Source organism: Aspergillus novofumigatus (genome assembly GCF_002847465.1).
Source record: "Aspergillus novofumigatus IBT 16806 chromosome Unknown P174scaffold_4, whole genome shotgun sequence".
Taxonomy (NCBI): domain Eukaryota; kingdom Fungi; phylum Ascomycota; class Eurotiomycetes; order Eurotiales; family Aspergillaceae; genus Aspergillus; species Aspergillus novofumigatus.
Genome location: NW_020194277.1, coordinates 1020065 through 1041001, shown reverse-complemented (window position 1 = coordinate 1041001; position 20937 = coordinate 1020065). Strand labels below are relative to the sequence as shown.

General features: G+C 50.6%; 7 protein-coding genes across 7 annotated transcripts; 3 read left to right on the top strand and 4 right to left on the bottom strand.

Moving 5' to 3' along the window:
- Positions 1-2311: 2311 nt before the first annotated feature.
- P174DRAFT_459987 (putative serine/threonine protein kinase (Kin4)) lies at positions 2312-5931 on the bottom strand (the record flags this gene model as incomplete). Its single annotated transcript, XM_024829827.1, has 5 exons — positions 2312-3032; positions 3053-3923; positions 3983-4277; positions 4334-5591; positions 5648-5931. The coding sequence occupies 5 exons, from the start codon at positions 5929-5931 to the stop codon at positions 2312-2314; spliced, it is 3429 nt and encodes a 1142-aa protein (XP_024682443.1).
- A 2862-nt stretch (positions 5932-8793) lies between these two features.
- On the bottom strand, positions 8794-10779 carry P174DRAFT_441109 (senescence-associated domain-containing protein). The gene is made up of 2 exons (XM_024827231.1): positions 10008-10779; positions 8794-9951 (listed from the first exon to the last, which is right to left on the bottom strand). Exons 1-2 carry the CDS (start codon positions 10624-10626, stop codon positions 9068-9070), a joined length of 1503 nt encoding a protein of 500 aa, XP_024682442.1. The 5' UTR covers positions 10627-10779; the 3' UTR covers positions 8794-9067.
- A 352-nt stretch (positions 10780-11131) lies between these two features.
- P174DRAFT_441108 (Ser/Thr protein phosphatase superfamily) lies at positions 11132-12291 on the top strand. Its single transcript, XM_024827230.1, has one exon. It carries the CDS (start codon positions 11363-11365, stop codon positions 12179-12181), a length of 819 nt encoding a protein of 272 aa, XP_024682441.1. The 5' UTR covers positions 11132-11362; the 3' UTR covers positions 12182-12291.
- A 290-nt stretch (positions 12292-12581) lies between these two features.
- Positions 12582-14059, top strand: P174DRAFT_370078 (acyl-CoA dehydrogenase; the record flags this gene model as incomplete). The annotated part of the gene is made up of 3 exons (XM_024822307.1): positions 12582-12679; positions 12773-13621; positions 13693-14059. 3 exons carry the CDS (start codon positions 12582-12584, stop codon positions 14057-14059), a joined length of 1314 nt encoding a protein of 437 aa, XP_024682440.1.
- A 565-nt stretch (positions 14060-14624) lies between these two features.
- Positions 14625-15762, bottom strand: P174DRAFT_484700 (bZIP transcription factor; the record flags this gene model as incomplete). Its single annotated transcript, XM_024830763.1, has 2 exons — positions 14625-15363; positions 15450-15762. 2 exons carry the CDS (start codon positions 15760-15762, stop codon positions 14795-14797), a joined length of 882 nt encoding a protein of 293 aa, XP_024682439.1. The 3' UTR covers positions 14625-14794.
- Positions 15763-17266: 1504 nt separating this feature from the next.
- Positions 17267-18057, bottom strand: P174DRAFT_162787 (uncharacterized protein). Its single transcript, XM_024821209.1, has one exon. It carries the CDS (start codon positions 17930-17932, stop codon positions 17435-17437), a length of 498 nt encoding a protein of 165 aa, XP_024682438.1. The 5' UTR covers positions 17933-18057; the 3' UTR covers positions 17267-17434.
- Positions 18058-19008: 951 nt separating this feature from the next.
- Positions 19009-20909, top strand: gwt1 (putative GPI anchor biosynthesis protein Gwt1). The gene is made up of 2 exons (XM_024823420.1): positions 19009-19358; positions 19436-20909. The coding sequence occupies exons 1-2, from the start codon at positions 19263-19265 to the stop codon at positions 20843-20845; spliced, it is 1506 nt and encodes a 501-aa protein (XP_024682437.1). The 5' UTR covers positions 19009-19262; the 3' UTR covers positions 20846-20909.
- The last annotated feature ends 28 nt before the right edge of the window (positions 20910-20937 follow it).

Sequence of the window (20937 nt, the reverse complement as noted above, 5' to 3'; positions counted from 1 at the left end):
TGGACAAATACGACCCAGAGAAGGGTCCACGGGGGTCTTGTTCCAGGTTCTTTCCGGACGCATTTTTGCTTTTTCCACTTCTTTCCAGTTTGCATCATGCTTTGCAGAGGCAAGTTATGACACATTCCATCGCATCATCATTGTGTATCTGCTCTTCATTATCGCTCTCTTGAAGGAAAGGGGGAAGTCGATGACCGACCGCCAAGCCTTGTGTGCAATCTGATAATGGCCCAATTGGGAAGAATCGATCATCCATGTCTCACAGCCAAGCAATGGCAAACTGTCTGGATAACTGCCAAGAAACACTCATCCCTTGTTGCCAGTACGGAGTACTCCGTAGATAGTAGTCCCCCCTTCTGTAGTGGTCTAGAATGTCCACCTATTCTCTGACAAACAGAGTTGTAAGACTGATACGTAGCGAGTAAAGAAAAATACTAATAATGAGCAAGTAAGCCTACCGGATCTTGATCTGATCTGAAAAGTGGGATGCGGCATGCAGCAGCAGCCTGTACCCTGTAGCCTTGTTCTCACCGGTCATTCGAATCTGATCTAAGCTTCTTTCTAGAAGAGGGAAGGGGGAAAGATCTAGACTCCACCACGGGATAATCCCCACCTCGTCTCTCCTCTCCTCCGTACATTCCTTTTCCCCGGTGAACGGAGCGGAGAGTCAGTATCAGCAATGCTGTACTACAATCAGGATCATAATGACCACGGTCACAGTCACAAGCATCCAGTCCAAGGAATAGATAACAGAGAGATAAAGAGGGGGGAAAAAAAAAAAAACCATTGGCATTCATTCCTGCCAAGGTCCTCGTCCTCGGGCGATTCGGCCCTCCGCACCACCTACCTGAACCTGAATCTGCACAATTGGATAAGCACTACCTAAGTACTCTTAGATTCGAGAACATTCGTCCATCATTGACCGAGAGACGCAGATATCTGCTCAGAAGTCTTACGTAGAATGGACCCTCAATTTCTCTGCAATAGCGTTTGCATTCAAATGAGATAGCCCCCCTGGATAGGATAGGAAGAGCAGAGTACACTGTCTACTGACAAGGAGCGCTCGATGCGCTGACTAGGGGCGATCCTCTTGGCTTGCATCTTGGCTTGACCCCTTTCCTGCTGGGTCTGTCTACAGTATCTACTCAGAAGGGTGGACGACGGAAGTACGGGGGAGGGCAGTCTGTATGAAGAATGTTTATCCAGGGTATTCCGCCATGGCTATCTGTACTCTGTAAGGCTTATCATTGCATCTGTGGCTGACCAATGATGGAATTATTCCATTTGTCACTAGCTGATGATCGAGAGAATTACCTATAGTTCACATATACTCTTGCTCAGGTTCAATCACATGCCGGATGGACTTGTTCTCTCTACATTTGAATATCAAAGGTACTGGTCATCACATATGCAGACCAGAGCACATCTAATCAACGATATAAGTGTCGAAACATAAGCCTACTGACCACAAGAGGAGTATGGTGCAATCATTATACCTCAAGGGTGATGATATTATACTACTCTGACATGATCCTGGACAAGAGAGCTAGTACTCATCCCAACCTCACACCACTAGGAAGATCACCTGACTGTGTAGGAGCATCATGACCACCGGAAAGTGAACTAAAGAAGCGAAGCGAAAGCCAACCTCGCCATGAAAAGTAGGATCAGACACAGGATCAATTTACACTTAGGGGCTATAGTAACAGGGGAAAGGAAACAAATAATTTGGACACAGGAAAGGAAATGTATTCTTGACAAAGGAAATAAAAAGGGGAAAAAAAAATAAATAAAAAAGGGGAGAAAAAGCGCCATATGCTAGATAAAGGCTATGTATGTATGCGGGAACAAATGGTCGCTAGACAATGCGAGGATAAACCCATGCGGCAAGCAACAGAAGCAGACAACAAGCTGGGTATCAAAGGGGTATCCAAAGGACCATACTGCTCTCTTGCGATGTTGGACTTCTTCTTAGAGCCTGGTAGACGCAATTCCTCCTTCTCGTGTGTTTCAAAGCTTGGCCTGAGTGTCGGCTTGTATCATCCATCCTGTTCTGATGGGTGACACAGCTTCTCGCATATCCGCCTTCGGACTCGCCGCACAGAAAGTCATGGGGATATTTTGCAAGAATCTCGGTTCCCGAGAAGAAAGGTAGATGAACAAGGAAGAAAGGGAAAAAGGGGGCAATTAAAATTTACACCGGACCGGCTTGGTCTTGCCACGGTTCGGGTTAAGAATGGTGGTACAGTTCGCGCGTGTCAACGGACGAGGAAACCGAAAGAACCTGATTCACCAAAAGAGAAGACCTGAATCAACGGTCATCACCGGCCCTGGATTTAGCTCTTCGACGGAAAAAGTCCATCACTTTCCTGGCCGCACCGGAGCTGCCGGAGTGATGAGACGGGTCTCGTTCGTACTCGTAAGCATCGGCAAACTTCCTATTGTTCTTCTGCAGAACGTTGGAACCTCTTCCCGCCCGGCCGGCCTGCATTGACGGCCGAGGTTCATTGTTATACTCATCATAGTAATTCGGCGTCGAGTGATTGGCGTATTGATATCTGTATTGATGATCGTTGTCATTATGGTATACTTGCTCGGCCGATGGGCTGCTGTACGAGGTAGGTTGGTACGCCGCGGATTGCAAACCGTGCAACTCCGCGAATTGTTGATCAATACGGGCTTGGTAGTTGACCGGCTCCTCTGAGGCCAATACCCCCTCCCCTGGGCCATCAGACACCATACCCATGGCATCTTGCGTTCCGTAGCTTGTGGCGCGCGCTCGAGGGCGAATGACTCCGGCCGACGGACGTTGCTGGACTCGCTGATCAGTGGAGCGACTCGTTTGGGATTCCTCTTCGGGAGTCTGCGATCGGCTCGAGGACAAACCCCTGAGGGAGAAAGATGCTGGTAGCAAGGAAAACCGGCGTGGCCTATTCTCCCCACCAGTTTCGCTCATCTTCCGGTTAGATCCATATTGAATGGACCGTCGGGAATCCATGGAGACTCGGATTTCCTCTCCGGCAAATGGATCCCTCATGCTTGTTGGGGATACCGCTTGCTGGGCTTCTGACGAGGAGCGGTCTGTGTTCCACGACCGCCAAAGATGGATCCTGATCGCCCAAAGAGCTTTTCGCCAATGCCGGAGACGGTATTGGATCTCTTATGACCCTTGGGTGGTTCCTGCCGAGGGGTGGTGTTGAATTTGGCTGGGAGGGCCTGTGTGCTTGGACGTCCGATCGACATGGCAGCGGGTTGCGAGGAGTCCTGAGGGATTGGCGCCGAGATCACATATTGCTTGCTCTTCGGCTGGGCAAGGCGACCCTGTGCATTGGTTGCCGCAACAGTAGGAGCCACAGGCTGTCCGTATGAACCCCGAGAGGGCAAGCGACCAGTATTGAACGAGGCCATTGAGGCGCCCGTCGTAGGCCGCGTGGCTTGCGTCGGAGGCATTGTCGTGTGCGTTCCCGTGAGGGCGGTGCTGTCAGAGGTCGACCGAGGCAAATGCCCTGGCGCAGGCGGCACCGAGCCAGCGGGTGCCTTGGGTTCTCCAGCCCGTGTTGAGCGCTGCTCCATATGAACACCCGAGGGTAGAGCGCCTGCTTGTGTATTCGCCGTCGCATCTCGACTGCCAGGCCTTGCGGCTGGAAGTACGGCTTCGACTCCGGATGGCTTCGCGTTCGGGGATTCTGGCGCGGAAGGACTTTCTCCTCTTGCTGTCTGAGACTGGGGGGCGACATATTCAACTTGCACCGTTCGCCGTTTTGTGTCCCGAGAAGTCTTTGACCGATCGACGGACGGCTCTTGGGAAATGTCTCCGGATTGATGCACAAGCCCTCCAACCGTAGGTATCGAGCTCTGGTATGCTTTCGGAGGCTCTCTGACGGAGGCACTGCGAGCCAGCGCTGGGGCTTCCCTATGACTTTCTGCAAAACACGAAGATAAGTTAGCGTCAGGCTCCGAGAGCGCGTGTTTGGAAACTGACCAGGAGGAACTGTTGTGTCGGCAATGTCCGCAACTTTGGTTGTACTGCTCGTAATGTGAGACACAACATGGGAAAATTCGCTGAGCCAACTGTGACGAGCCACTTCGAAAAGGTCTGCTCGTTTGCGCGGGTCTGGCACCAATATCCGTCTCAAAAGATCGCGAGCGTGTGGCGTCACGTATTCCGGGAACGTCAGCGGTGTACTGACAATATACTTGTACAACAGATTGATGTTATCGCCATCTGGATTTGCTGGATCATCATCGAAAGGCAAATAGCCAGCCAACATAGCATACTACCAAATGGGTTAGCATGTCATCCAGAGGACAAAGAAAGTCTGTGCCAACTTACCAAGATTACACCGCAGCTCCAGACGTCCACTTTGCGCCCTGTATACAGTGAATCACTCACCACCAGTTCGGGGGCCGCATAACACGGGCTTCCGCAGCTGGTCTGCATCAGGTCGCCCCGTCTCATGCCTTTGGCGTTAGGCTTATCTAAGCGCATTCGCTTCACAAACTCCTTGTTGGTGAGATTGTATTCGATCTCCTCGCCCAACTCGTCGCTTGGGTCAAATGTATTCGCGAAGCCGAAATCCGTGATGATGATGTTGCGGTTGCGATCCAGGAGCAGGTTTTCCAGTTTGAGATCTCGATGAACGATGCCTTTCTTATGAAGATACCCCACACCTGATACGAGCTGGGCGAAGAGGCGCCGGGCCGAACTGTCCTTGAGGTAACGATTGTTCAGAATGTGGTCAAAGAGCTCTCCACCTGATGCATATTCCATAATAATACCGATATGGCGATCGGTCTCCACCATTTCGTGGAGTCGAACGATATTCGGGTGATGGAGATCGCGAAGAATGGAGATTTCTCGGTAGATCTTGGGCAGCCGGTTAGGATTAGATCCGAGAGACTCCCTCCGAATGAGCTTGATGGCAACCTGGACGCTGCCATCTTTCTTCCAACCCAGCTTGACCTTTCCAAACTCGCCCTCCCCGAGAGTTTGCCCAAGGACGTACTGACCGAACGTAGTCTCTTTGCGCTTGATCGTGTTTTCGTTGTAGTCGTGCCGACTGCGTAGTCCGCCGCGCCCTCCGTCATCCACACCCTCGCTGCCGACCAAAGCGAGTCCCGATGGCGGAGCACTGTCGCTAGATGGCGATATCGACGCTTCTGCTTGCCGTGCTTGCTCTCTCGTGATGTCCACTGAAGGGTCACTCACCACCACTTGGTTGATAACTGTACTGGACTCCTTTACCAAAGTTCCCAGACTGGGGATGGTCTCCATCATCTCCTCTGAGCGTGAGTCGACCGCTGAGGATGACTCGGCCTGGACTCGCCTCGATCCCATTCCGGACGCTTCCCTCGTCGGTTCCTCAGACGAGTGAGCTGCTGAACGGTGCGAGCGAGGCTCGTCGCCTCTTCTCTCGCGGTGGCCGGTGCTTCGATCGTCGGGTTTGCTCTTGTTGCGGCGCGAACTAGAGACTCTTTCGCCGGAAGATGATGTAGCGCTTGAACCATGTTGACTCCGATGAGTCGAAGATGTCCTCGGCGGCGGGATGGGAGGAGCGCCTTGAAGGTCGGGATAGACGGGCGCTCGGTTACTATTCTGGCCGGGCGTCGGCAGTGCGGGGTTCAAAGCTGGGATGCATGGGTGGACAATGGCGGAGCTTGCTCGTGGGAGTCGCTCATAGCCGAAGAATATGTTGTCCTCGGGGGATAAGATGGCTGCGGAGAACTTAGCGCGCTGCTCATGACGGCACTATGAGGGGCACTCGATCGCCGCGATGGTTGCGTTGACCGGGGTAAGTTATTGAATAACTGCTGCGGCGCATAGTCGTATTGCGACGTCGAAGCGGGGATTGGATGGGGAAGTGAAACATAAGTAGCGGAGGAATGGGCGTGTGTGTACTGAGGAACCGTTTGCATAGCAGCAGACGACATACCTTCGTTTACTGAAGGCGCAGCAAAAAAACAGATCCAAGGTGCTGCGTTGACAGTCCGAGACAGGCTCTCCAGGCGTGGGCGGCCGATGAGCGGTGTCTTGTCTATGTTTGACCAATCGCGATCGGTAAAGCGAGTACGACGAGTACGACTCCAGAGGGGTCTGTTGACTCGGCCAAGTGTGAAATGTTGTCCTGCCCGTCCAATGCGCTCGGTAGATTCGTTTTTTTATGGTTATTTACCACTTTTCAGTAACCAGAATGCCGCCAGGTTGTCCAATCGGGTAGTAAGGCTATTTCGAAAAGTCAGTTTGAACAATGGTTGGGTTCCGATCAGACGACCTGACAGCACGAGACAAGGGGAGAGAAAACCAGGATAACGCCAATCGACAGGTCTTGCTTGCGATAGAGTATTGATGCGATGTAGTAAACATGCAGACACCAGGCCAAAAAAAGAACGAAGGTTCGATAAAATAATCTGAGCAGTCAAGTAGAAAGACAAGGAACATAAAACGGGAAAAACCCGTGGTAAAAGCTCCCGAGTTTTCTCTATTTTCTCTTTTTCTTTTCCTTTTTGATTTTCTTTATGCCCTCTTCGTTTCGTTTGCAACCAGAATGAAGAGGAGTGGGCGATATCTGCACTGCAGAATTACCTTTTCGAGTTCTCCTCTTCTTCACAGATATCCCCTACCCAATTGGGCAACTCGACGGGAAGAAGGTATTTTGCGTCTCGAAGGAACGGTGATCGGGAAGACCGACAAACGCGGGCGGGAAGGGGAGATGGTGTTCAGCCTCGGAGGCGCGATCGAACCAACCACAAATTACCAAGCCTCGCCTGTGATGGGATTGAAAGCCGAGGGCAATCGGGCGCACACGCTCAACACTGGCGAGAGAATTGACAGGATGGAGATATCGCTGCGACGAGGACCATGATCGACGAGAGAGGAAGTTGCAGCGCGACGATAACGGGGTGACGAGGCAGTGTGGTGAGCTGTCGTCTTGTCGGAGAGCAGACAGGGGGTCGCAGAGTCTCCTAAGGAAAGGTAGCTAGTCTCTGACAACGGTCGGAAACGAGACCTCGATAGAGGAAAAAAGAAAAAACAAGCAAGAAACAGAAAACAAAGAAATGAAGAACTAATGGAGATGAAACAGGAAGGAAAAGGCAAAAAAGGTGAAAAGAAGAGAGAAACACGGTGAAGGTAAGAGGGGTGGATGGAGAACGGGCAAGAGGAGGAGATTGAGATGCGCTGTTACGCTGTTGCTTAGACTAGAGACCGCACGGTTTCCCCGAAGCTCAAAGTGGTTAACCACTGCTGGACTGGAACTTGGGTACACGCTAGGTTAGGTACAATAAGGTAATAATAATGCCAACGCAACTCAGCTTGGGCATAATGATGAATTAATCCTTCCTTGAGCACAAGGATAGAACTGAAGGATGCTTACTTCTAACCTCTTCAGTGATCCCTGACCTCTGAAGGTTTATGGTTGCTATAGTTATGGCGACTCAAGCGACCTTATTAACAAGGATGTGGTTAATTATCGTTACGCAGAGGCGAGGGGGACAATATCAAGTCGAGAGTAGATTTCATAGTTCAGATCTCAGAATCATGCAGAGACAATCTAAAACAGTCAGCGATTGAGCATTCCTGGCTGGCTGTCATAGAAGAGAAAGAATAATTCCCTCAACGGCTGAGAATGACGATGTTTTGACAGGATAACCAAGTACCTAGAATTTACTTCTCAATCTAGCCAGGGCATCGCAGCTGTATCCAACATTTGATAATACATCCCAATTCAGTTGCAATCACTGTTAAATCAAATCGAATTCGGTTAATTATTGAAAGGACACACCCAAAGCATTCATCATTCATCAAGGACAGCATTGAAGTCCAACGTGTATCTACAATACCAAGAACCCCTTACATCGAAGCAACTGTGGAGAGGCTGCGGAAGTCAACTAGCCACATCAGAAGCTCCACTTTGGGCTTTGAGGTACGTACTTGCTCTGTATGTAGATTGTCATATTCCATACCAGACTACAGTTGATACTTAACCATACTAACATCGTTGACTGATATATTTAGAAAAGTAATCCCAATAACAAACACATGAAACGGTAAACATAGGAGCTTACTGCCTTAGGTTACCTATTATTATAATTGCAGCGCACCAATAATAAGCCCCTCTAAATCAGGGGCACACCCAACGAAGCCAATGTTTCAAATCCTCGGAACGGCGACTCCCACTAAACCAATTTGGGTAAGGACTCTGGGGATGGCCGATCGTCATCTGAAATTGTTTCTGCAATCTGCACTCCTCTGCAAGCCACGGCGATTCGCCGCTCTTTCAATCAAGATGCACAATCAGTGCCTGTCTATCTATCTTTAACTAACCGCAGTACCTGTCCAAAGACTTGATTTATGACCTAGATACTTCTCTAGATAACAGCAGCATTCCCGGATATAAAAATCAATCTAACGTCATGAGCCTCGAACCTTGGGCTACTTTAAGTTCACCCGCTCACCTCAGCACACCAGCATCCAGACCCAGGGTACTCCGCAACGATTCTCCACCTCCTGGTACCCGACCGCGTCTCATCCTTCGAACTTGATATTTTGGTACCTAGGGATAAGGCCAGGATTTTACAACTATCAAGAATCGATCTCCCTAGCTGATAGTCTTTCTAGCAATGGCCTTTCTACCAAGTATCCAATAACTTTTATCCCTTGGATTGTTTGCCTTGAAATTTAAGGTTGACTGCCTTGATCCACTATCATTACTGGGATACTTGCATATCAAATGTGCCTTGCGTACCCCCATCCTATTTCCTCGACGTCTCATACTGGCCGAGGTGCTAAGAACAGAAAACAGAACCGGTCCTTGCGCGGTGATATTCAACATTCCTAATTCAGTCACTATGCTATTGCTGACAAGTATTAAGAAACCATGTAAACCGATCGGTTCTCGGGTTCATAAAAGTTCTATCATAAAAGTCATAGCCTTAATTGGCAAACCTAGATCCAAACCCTTGTACATACCAAACAAAATGTATGCCATCGTGCCGATCATCCAGTGTTCGGACAAAAGGATATACAAAATCAGACGAGGAAGACGAAGATGCACGCTTCAAACAACTTCTAGCGCTTCCCTCCTGACATAGCCGTTCCGCCTAACGAAACGGTACCCGAAGCCCCATAAGCGGGAGGTGGTGTAGGGCTGGGAGACGGACGTCGTGCGACGGGGTCTCGTCCGCCAAGCATAGATTGGCTGGGGCCACCTACACTGGGAGGCACCTCGCCTCCATCACCTGTACCAACGACAACTTGTTTACCATCGCGCATGCGTCCAACGACCATTCCTTTCGCGACGGATTTGAGAACAGCCTTGCGGCTCACACCGGACGCGTCAATGTACACCAGGCCGACGTTCTTGATACCGCCAGTGACATTGCTCGCCACGGCACCGGCTTCCGCTCCATAGCGATGTGCAATCATTGCGCTGGCCGCGACAGAGCCAGATGTCAGCACATTGCGCGCACCCTGCTCGATACCATCCGCCAGAGTTGAGAAGGCGATCAAGGACTTGTTCAAGATCCCCGGCTTGTAATCACTGCCATTTCCGTACTTATCAACACCCTTCTGTTTACCCTCTCGTCGGGTCAGAGAGGCACCAAAACTCTGTGCCACTTTACCAACTTGACCCACGGTTTTGGCGGAGAGATCTGCCGCGCCATGAGAGAGGGTGCCAATCTTTCGAAATCGTGCGTGGGTGGTGTCAGAAAACGTCATTGGCTTGGGATTGGGTTTTGTCTTCTTCGTAAAGCTTTCAGCTCCACTGGTTAGGACGTTGCCAATGTACGATGATCCTGTCACGATCAAGCGGGATGCCATGGCAGACTTCTGGACAAGGGTCGAGTTCTTATATGCCGGGTGACGAGCCATCTGCAAGTATTCTTCCGACACATTACCGACGCTGATTTTGTTTCCCTCTCCCTCGGCAGGGAGCTGAATTTCCACCGGTCCTATTAGTCCACTCATTAGCAAACTTCTCAGTCAGCGACAGATAAAGGACACTTACTCTTGGAGCCTGGCTTCACACCAGGTTGCTCCACTACTTGGTATCCTTCCATCTCCCCTACAACACTGCCATTCTCCTCGTCAACCAAAACAATCTTTCCATGTGCATCACTAGAGGTAGCTTGTCCGGAGGAGACGTAGCCTTCTCCGGGAGCATAGCTGGCCGGGTTGTACGGAGCGTGCTCCTTCGGTGGAGGCGCTCGCTCGTGGAATGCTGTACATTGTGCCAGAATTGATTCGAAGGTGTCGATATCTTCCTGCGTCACCTTATCGGGGCCGGTCCCAATTCCGGGGAATTGAATGCGAATGAACGCACCCGCATCGGGTCCTAGATCCCAACGAGGAATCACATAGCTATTCGGCGGCTGGTGGTAAATCTGCGTTGTTGCAGGAAGTGCAAGGTCCAACTCAGGTGGGAGGTGTAAGTGAAGATAAAAGTCCTCCTCTACTGGCCCCTCTGTGCCACCGGTCTGAGTAGTCGAAGCGGTAGTGGGAACCATCAGTAGAGAGAGGGTCTGGGGTCCGGATGGAGTGAGTTCCGTTTCTTCGCCATTCTGGATATGGAAGGCAAGGATGTTATTGACGCTGTAGAGGAGTCTGGGGTCATGGAGGGATGACATTGCGATCAAATGTGTGTCTGTTACTTCGTCTGTGGCTCGTATGCGGGGAAGCGATGACGTCGGTGTTCCAGCTGCTAAGTCGAAGGCACAAGTCGACAACTCAAGAACAACGGGCTTGACAAAAAGTTCAGAGAAGAAAAGAGATGAGATAAAGTGAAAAAGATTGAAAAGGAGAAAGGAGAAGGGTAGTGGATATAACAGGATAAATGGCAAAAGTCTTGGTGTCCTGAGCGGGGGTGCATTATTATTCTTAGGACTATTTAAATAGACTACCATGCCGCCAACTGCGTCAGGGCAGTCTTGGCACCCCTGCGCCACATGATATCAGTGATGTTGCACTGCCACAGCCTCTTTCACATGTGACGGAGTTCCCTTGAGCCAACCATAATCCATGTGGCGGTGCCCCTCTGTGTCGGCATTACTTGTCAGTTATCATAGTTCTTTGTCCGATCGCTTTCCTTCAACCTGATTCTAGAATTGAAAATGCCTAGATAAGAATCCATAAGCATAATTCGTTGTTCAAACCCCTAGCACTCACCGGGCAGCCTGACTGGTTGAAGTAGGAGCCGGAGTTTTACAACGGCGCTTCCCCACGCATTACTTCGTAGTCCAGGGACCTCTATATTTGTGGGCGGCTGCAGATGGAAGAGATGCTGCCTTTCTAAATCTGGATTCTCCTTCCCAGGATAACCGCTTACTACGCGCTCAGGTCCTTTTTTAGGGATAATGCATCAGTATGGCTTCTTTTCAATTGGTATCTGACATCCACCTGGAAGCTCCCCCCGCATACGACGTATTCAACATCCCTTCGAAAGCGCCCTATCTAGCGCTTCTAGGCGACATTGGCTATGTCAAAGACGACGGTTTTTTCGTCTTTCTTGAGAGCCAGCTTCGAAAATTCCAAATGGTTTTCTTAATATTAGGAAACCATGAGCCCTGGAATTCCACTTGGGCCACGGCGAAGGACAAGCTGAAACGCTTCTCTGATAGCATTCGCCAGAGGAAGGCTTCAGGAGAAAGTACAAATGCCGAAAATAAACTCGGAGAATTCGTCTTCATGGATCAAACGCGCTACGAAATTTGCCCAGACGTCACAGTATTAGGCTGCACGCTTCACTCCAGAATCACACAGAGCCAGGAAGAGCGCGTCTCCCTGTCGCTCAATGACTTCTACCACATCGAGAACTGGGATGTGGAGAGCCACCGTGCCGCACACGAGGCTGATCTCGCCTGGCTCAACAACCAAGTCACCAACATCGCTCAGTCGGATCCGCATCGCAAGATCGTTATCTTCACTCACCACAGTCCCACACTCGACGCTCGCGCAACTGATCCTGCGCATGGGAACAGTCCCATCACGTCGGCTTTCGCGACAGATCTCACTGGGGAGCCGTGCTGGGAGAAACCCCAGGTGCGCTTATGGGCGTTTGGACATACGCATTATAATTGTGATTTTGTCGACAGCAGAACTGGGAAACGCATTGTGGCGAACCAAAGAGGTTATTATTTTGCTCAGTCAAAAGGTTATGATCCGGAGCTGGTGGTTAGTGTATAGCTACGGCCGTACTGCGTGGTTGGTTGCTGTATAGAATTAGATCTCGTGAAACCGGTGCAACAGCATCAACAGGGGAATTTTACGATCTTTAAAGTTTTCTTGACACAAGAACAGACAAGGATACTAGAGAATATTTCATCTTATCAGAATGGCCAATCTCGGGTTCTAATAGCGAATGATCACGCTGCCATCGATCCAGTCAGGGTCCCTTTGGACAGCCGCGGTTAACCGAGGCATAATCGAGCTGGCTTTCCCCGTGATTTCGCTCTCGCCTTCTCCCCACATTCTACTCGGACCTTCCTCTTCCTCTTTTACATCTCTCTTCCCCTCTTTCACATCTTCACAGGTTCGGGATTGTCCTGCTTCGGTTCTAGAGTCTTACCATTTGACAAACTCAGCCATGGCATCCATCGCCCGTGCTCTGCGGCCCTTGTCCCGCACCGCTCCCTCCTTCCGCCTCGCAGCCAGACAGCCATTGACATACCGACTGGCACAAAGGTACGTTCGACATTGAATTTTCTTGATTTCTACATGCGGCGCAACATTGGTTTGGTCAAAGAGTTTCACATGTACTGACTTCCCGATTTACAGCACCCATGCTTTCTCTACCACGTCCCGGCGGCAGGACGTCGATCTCTCTAGCCTGACCCCAACTCCGATCACTCATCTCTCCGAAACCGAGTCGCTGATGGCCGAAACCGTCTCCAAGTTCGCACAGGAGCAGATCGGACCCAAAGTGCGGGAAATGGACGAGTCCGAAGTCATGGACCCCGCACTGGTCGAGCAGCTGTTCGAGCAAGGGCTGATGGGCATCGAGATTCCCGAGGAGTACGGCGGAGCCGGTATGAACTTCACGTCCGCCATTGTTGCCATCGAGGAACTGGCCCGCGTCGACCCCAGCGTTAGTGTCCTGGTGGATGTGCACAACACCCTCGTCAACACGGCCTTTAACAAGTGGGCCGACGCCGCGCTCAAGAAGACGTGGTTGCCTAAGCTCGCTACGGACACCGTTGGTTCGTTCTGTCTCTCTGAGCCGGCGTCCGGATCCGATGCCTTCGCCCTGCAGACTAAGGCGGAAAAGACGGCAGATGGGTACAAGCTGAATGGATCCAAGATGTGGATCACCAACTCCATGGAGGCTGGGGTGTTCGTCGTCTTTGCGAACTTGGATCCCAGCAAGGGCTACAAGGGCATCACGGCCTTTGTCGTCGAGAAGGATACCCCGGGATTCTCCATTGCCAAGAAGGAGAAGAAGCTGGGTATCCGGGCTAGCAGCACCTGCGTGCTCAACTTTGATGACGTTGTCATTCCCAAGGGTAACCTTCTCGGAGAGGAAGGCCAGGGTTACAAGTACGCCATTGGCTTACTAAACGAGGGTCGTATCGGTATTGCCGCTCAAATGACTGGTCTGGCATTGGGTGCTTGGGAAAACGCCGCCAGGTAAGACCACACTCCCCCCATTGAGCAAGATCCTTATTTCTACCGCAACGTACCACTCACATCGATGACAGCTACGTCTGGAATGACCGTCGTCAATTCGGTCAGCTTATCGGCACTTTCCAGGGCATGCAGCACCAGCTGGCCCAGGCTTACGTCGAAATCACTGCCGCTCGGGCTCTCGTCTACAATGCCGCACGCAAGAAGGAAGCCGGCCAAGATTTTGTCCAGGACGCCGCCATGGCCAAGTTGTACGCCTCGCAGGTTGCGGGCCGTGTGGCCAGCTCCGCCGTCGAATGGATGGGCGGCATGGGCTTTGTCCGTGAAGGCATCGCAGAGAAAATGTTCCGTGACAGCAAGATCGGTGCCATCTACGAAGGCACAAGTAACATTCAGCTGCAGACAATTGCTAAGCTCCTGCAAAAGCAGTACACTAAATAGATCCGGAGCTGTTTCTTTTTCTCCTATCCACCCCCTTCCGTTTCCGTTGCGTACATAGTCGGCGTAAGTGTGTTATAGGATGTTTGTTTTGAGCGCAGTGATGGGGGTCGGCTTTGACCGACGGCAGAACCACCCCATTATCCTATTGGCAGCGCCTGCAAGTCTTATTTGTGGAAGGCTGACGACGATCACTTTGCATGTATGATATCAGCATTTCGGCTATAGATAGAAGTGAGAATATTTCTTTCGCCTCGCTTCAGAACATAATGAAGCTGTCATGGTTCGATGATAAAGATTATTCCTTTTTCTTCGGCGCCGGAACTGTGGGCGTATTTCGGTGCTGGAGAGCTCGTCTCTTTGTCTGCCTTTACTGTCCTGTCTCAGTATCTTGGTTGTCGTTGGAGCGAATAGAGGTGAGAACCGACTCGAAATTGCTCCTAAGAACCCGTCGCAATTGATTTCACGACGTCCTTTCACTGATGTACATGCTTCAGCGACGGATAAGGAGCATTGCTACTGGAAGCTTTTCTACAAGTGAAGCGGCCTCAACCTCGACTTGACCTCCGGTGACACACCAAGTCCTCCGAGCATGCGTCGAGCCTCTCTGGTCGAAGCGCTAGCTCCATCGACATGCGTCGAGTCTTCTTCGACGGGAGCAGTGAATATGATACTCAAAATGTCCCATGAGATTCGGGTACCGGGGTGGAAAATGTTTGGAGTTCCCGGTGAGTGAGTTCAAGACTGATGTGGCCAGCCGTAGCTGTAGCCGTGATTACCCCTTGGCTGATTTCCCCCTGGCTGATTAACGGGATGAGGGTAGGGCTGCGAGCCTTGAAGTACTGGATACCCGCCCGCTGCCCGATCTGGTGGGACATCCGGCATTGGCATGGGCGGTTGGCTGGGTACGTATGGCAAAGCTTGCTGAGGATGACGTAGAATCTGTTCTCCACGGGCACTTTCCGGTCCGCTGGCTCGAAAGTACTGGGGGTATTGTTGGAAAGAGGGATCCGGCGCGTGGGCGACGTTAGTGTTGAAATTGGCGTGCGGGATTGCGTTGGGTATTGTATGAGGAGGCTGGGCCTGCGCCTCGAACCCGTAAGATTCGGCCCTGTTGCTGTAATCCGCATCTGATGATTCACATATAGATGAGGAGCGTGTCGAGCCGTACGTCTGCCATTCCTGCGCGACAGAAATCTGGCTCGAGGCGGAGAGGACAGAGGGCGCTCTTGACACCGGAGGTACGTTCAAGGACTCTGAGTAATGACTTGGAGGCGTCGCTCCCGCTGGGCTGGTGTATGATCCTTCTGTGAGGTCGAACCGAGGCTTTAGCAATCAATCCAGCCGCCATTTGTGCTCGAGGGGGCATGGGAAATGCTTCCCAGTCACATACCGGTACTGCTATAGCTTTGGTTACCAGTGAGCATAGCCAGTTGCTGCCTCAGGCCCTTAATCTCATGCTCCAGGGCAGCATTCCGTCGCATCACGTCGTCGAACTGCTGATTCTTGACTTGAAGCTCAGCCACTTGGTTCTGCAGTCGCTCGATGTGTTCTTTCGTACGCTGACGAATGGTTCTTTGTGCCTCTCGATCGTTGGCGCGCTTTCGCGCCAGCTGTTCAGCGGAAAGAGTTGTCACTTTACGAGTTCCCGCGCGGGATTCTCGCTTCTTTGTCGCCGGTTGCGTGGTGTCTTGGTTAGAGCTCATCGTGATGTACTGACTTTTGCAGCTTACAACGAGTTGTTTGCTACGCGTTTGATCTGACCTGTTCGTCAGGGAAGTGCTCGTCGTGATTTCGCATGCATTGACCAGCGATATCAATGCCTATCATACAAGATTGCGCACAGGCCCCGGAGAATCGGAAGATGGCAGTCGAGGTTTCGATATGTGACTTTGGTCGTTCCATGTGCGTGGGTCGCGGTAAATGTCCGGGTTCAAGACACTAGTCTAAAGGTCACTGACGATAATAGTCTACTGACCATCAGATAGATGATGGAAGAGGTGCCAGGGTGATGGACCAGAAGCCTTTTGTGGCGCTCGAAGAAACGTCTCTGGTCGAACCACTTGTCTGATGTGAAACGCCCGGACCACAACTAAAAGAGCCCCCAGGTTCGGCATCTTTATATACGCTCGGAGTTAGGGGCATCCGGCCCTAAAAAGTACCCAAGAGTGGACTCGTTCTTTGCGTTGTCAGCACAAGTGCGACAGCCGATATCTGCCAAGTTCGTAAAAGGGAGATAGGGTCGCCAGGTTACCAACCATCCCCTCGAGCAGTTGGGCCGCCAATGAAACAAATTGCAAGGACGAAACAACCTGTGCGATTGGCAAGAAGAGGGATAGCGCCTTTCTCCAAGAGGCTACTTTGATGGCCTATGGGTCGGCGCCATTGCACTTTCCGATCTTCCCGACTACGAGTATGCTCCACGTCTGATTCGCATCAAGAGAGCCAGATGATTGGTAATGGGCAGACCCCCTCACAGATATTTCCATTTGCTCAAATGCATTCAGTGGTATTGCAGTAGACTTGCCCAAGCATATGCGCATCACTGTCAGAGACGAGGAGGGAATAATTCGTGATGGCGACTGCTACCCCTCGAGGCTATGAACTGGCTATGGAGTGCTTACCAGCCAATAGTATTGCAAACTGGCACCCCGAATAGACAGCAAGCGCTCATTACATTATCTAATTCTTACACCGTCTGCCTGACCTATGGGGTAGATAATTAAAGGAATTAGTTAGTGGGCCCTGGAGAATCATGGCCACATGGTGAGCCACGGAGGAGCATTAGAAATTAGGCCAACCCCGGGCATATCGCCGAGGAACTCCAGCGCTAGGATGACCCCAAGTCCGAACTTTGTTGACTACTACTGAAACAACTGCATCAATAATGCATTGGGGGAGGGGTAGCACCTGGATGATCGCAAGTCAGCTTCTAGCAGGGACTCAAACTACGCAAAAGAAAGGAAAAGAAGAGAAAGAAATGCATACCGGAATAATGAGTGAAGGATATGTGCAGCTTCTTCAGGCTTTTGGAAAAAATTGAAGCGAAACATGCACTAGTCCTTGGCTTGGGAACGTTCGTTGCACCTGTCCTCTAATAGTTGGATTCATAGACCTATGATTATTTTCGACAAGCGTGCCTATCATGACACTATCCAGCTAGTCCAGGAACCTTCTCTGTGTTCTTCTCTAATGTGATCTGTGAGCCGAGGTGTTTTGCACAAGATTTTCGATCAAGGAGCAGTCCATCATCCTCATCCGTCAACGATCTATTCCCAGAAGGGAAATCTGATCTGGCGTCCCTTTGAAAGATGTCTTGGATCTTGGAACTATGGAAGCAATCCAGAATGCGGAAACCATGGGACTACTCCTGGAAGTCTATGAGGATTCGACGAGACTGGGTGACGAGGGACCCTGGAGCCTTGATCGTCGTCCCCAGTTTCCTTTAACTACGTGATTTGCAGGAATCCGTTGACCAGCACCGTTCCGGCGAGATAAACCATTGACCATTGAGTGAGTGAACCGGTCAAGGGTCCTGTGGTTTGTTTGTTTGTATTTCTGGGTCTGCGGACTGCGAAAGAGCAAGGTTGTGATGCATGTAGACCGTCCACCAGAGGTCATCGGCAATAACTCAGAGCCAAGAATCAAGAGAGCCAGTAAGCTAGAGCATCCACGTCGGGAAAATTTCACGGCGCACTCAATAACCGAATCAGACATTTCAAGGCCACTGAACTTTCTGAAGGCTGGCTGAACAATAATCGAAGAGCTATGCATGACGCAACAGCGGCTTGGAACGGGAAAGAATCGCCTCAGGATCATCCATGCTTTACTATTCAATCTTGAGTCGACTTTGGTTCTCATTGGATGCGAAGACATAGATTCTGAGTAATTGGGCGACACGGCGAGTCCGAAGATGTACCGGTATGGCACTCAATCACATCAAGGCTAGGACGTATGTGGGGCCTGACGGCTGCAGACCATAGTTAACTACTCCGTACCCGTACTTTTATTGCTCAATCCGTTAGTGCTTAGACTCGGAGTATCCTTACCTCTCTGGAAATGGGTCCATTTGTTCCAAGCTTTCATGTCGACCCCCTTTATACCCACTGGACTAATCAGGATAGGCCCTAATGATTACTGATACCCCCTTACTCAGTCATATAAACAACGTGGCTTCGTAACTTGACCCCGATTGCCCTAAAAAGGAAATGGTGACATAGTCAACAGTCGCGGACAGCTTGAACTGGTTGCTTTCGAAAACTCAAGGTCCGCCATGGCAGGATGACTTGAGATACAGAGCCCAAGTCACATGTCCTGATTCTCTATCGATTGTGTTCATAAAGTCGTTGCGAAGCACAGAGTACAATTGTCGGGGTCAATATCTCTTATTGCCGCACTCCGTATGTGGATCAATCGCGACTCGGCTGGCTTCCGGCCGCATAGTTTGAACTAAGGGCTTGAGAAGGAGTTTGGTTCACGCACACAATCGATTTGCAAGGATCCAGATTCCAAAGCGGCTAAGTTCATTGCGGACAATACCTTACCTAATACAGGAGTAGATAATGCAAACGCCGTAGTGGCGCATCAATATCCCACTTCCAACTGCCATCAAATCGTAGCATGAGCTCGAGCATCCCGACAGCTGGACCCTCCTCACCCCTGTACCAGGATCAGTAGAAGCAGTCAGTCATCCACTTGAGGATATCTATCGGTCATCCCTGCATTTTCGGTTGTCCACTGCGAAGCTTTCATTCAGTCACGGTTCTCCGGCCCGCAATCGCCTTGTTTGCATGATGTAATGCTGTCTGGTGAGTAAACAAACTGTTGGATACGAATGTATTGCAATTCTCGGTATCGCCTGTCATACGGCCGCTTGTTTCAAGCTCCAGAATATCGTCCAGTAACGATACGTCGGATGAACCCAGAGTGGGATTATTCACTATTTCTCATCTCTTAGATCTTCCTACTTCTTCAAGAGCAAGCAATAATGGGAGAAAATGATTTGAGATCCTCGGTATCGAGGCTCTTGTTGGGGCAGCATAGATAGCACTGATGCCTGAATTCTCAGGCTGCTAACAGAGGCCGCCCGATACGTGACAGTTGGTATCTTCTTCGATTCTTCCTTCATGCAGCCTGTAGTTGAGATTGACTCTTCTGGATGAGTTACCTCCAAATAAAGGTGCAAATCGCGCGACGCTGAGTCAAGATGGATCCAAATTATAAAGCTCGGAAAGAGGCATTTGTCTCAGGTCTTGCAGGAGGAAGCATCCTGGAAATCAACGCCGTCACCCTGGTTGCTTCGGTTAGTGTTACTATCTTATTGTGGCTACTTCGTCTACATTGCTTCTCGACTAATCGAACCTCTTTGCGATCGATCAGGTATCCGTCTTCCTTTGGTCAATTCTACAATCTCGCCTATCCTTTTTCACTCCCTACAGCGCCGCCGCCCTCCTCGTTGATTTCCTGCTCTGTGTACTAGCTATCTTGTTCGCAACCACTTTATACTCTTCGGCGCCTCTTCTTCTCAACCTCCTTCTAATTTCTCCCGCTCTGCTGATACTCCTCTCTACGAAACGTCCTCGGACACCGGTCAAAGCGAAGCCTCCTCGCCAGTCCGCTGTAGCTGGGAAAGATGACCCGAAACATGCGACAGCCTTGCCAGAATCTCTACCCATTCATCCATTTCTCACGACCTACCGCGCCGCCATGATGATTATCACGTGTATCGCTATTTTGGCTGTCGATTTTCGCATTTTCCCTCGCCGATTCGCCAAGGTAGAAAACTGGGGTACATCACTCATGGATCTGGGCGTTGGATCTTTTGTCTTTTCGGGCGGAGTAGTATCCGCTCGCTCACTCCTCAAGAGCAGGATCAATGGCTCTAAAAAGTTGCCTCTTACCAAGAGGTTGATTGCGTCGACGCGACACTCTATACCTTTGCTCGTCCTCGGCCTGATTCGGCTATACAGCGTCAAAGGCTTGGACTATGCGGAGCACGTCACCGAGTACGGCGTGCATTGGAACTTCTTCTTTACGTTGGGGCTTTTGCCTCCGTTCGTGGAGATCTTTGACGCCCTGGCTACGCTCATTCCGTCATACGAAGTTCTCTCCGTGGGAATCGCCGCCTTGTATCAAGTCGCCTTGGAGTCAACGGACCTAAAGAGCTACATTCTCGTCTCCCCTCGTGGGCCAAGCTTGCTGTCCAAGAATCGCGAAGGTGTCTTCTCCTTCTTAGGTTATCTGGCGATTTTTCTTGCTGGCCGTGCGATTGGCATTCGGATAATCCCTCGCGGGACGTCTTCCTCAAGAAGTCCAGAACAGGCCAGGAGACGCGTACTGATCAGCCTGGGCGTGCAAGCGTTAGCGTGGACCGCCCTCTTTGTGTTGAATTCCACTTACGCGATGGGATACGGAGCTAATATCCCTGTCTCGCGCCGCCTCGCTAACATGCCCTATGTCCTTTGGGTTTCGGCGTTCAACAACGCGCAACTCTTTGTATTCTGCCTGATCGAAACATTCTGCTTTCCTGCAGTTCATCGGACAACGACGCAAGAGAGCGAATCTGAGCGAGTCGATTTTGCTACGAGTCGAATCATGTCGGCGTTCAACAAAAACAGTCTCGCGATCTTTCTTTTGGCCAATCTTCTGACTGGAGCTGTGAATCTGAGCATCTCCACAATTGATGCTAATACTACGCAGGCCATGGCTGTTCTCATTGGATATTCATCCATTATCACAGGGGTTGCTTTAGCGCTGCATCATACCAACATCAAAATACTGCCATTCTAGGGTGTTTACGAGCAATTGGTGGTGTCGAAGATATACAACTGTACCATATTAGCTATACAAATATAAGAGTACGATGTCCAGAGACACATGTG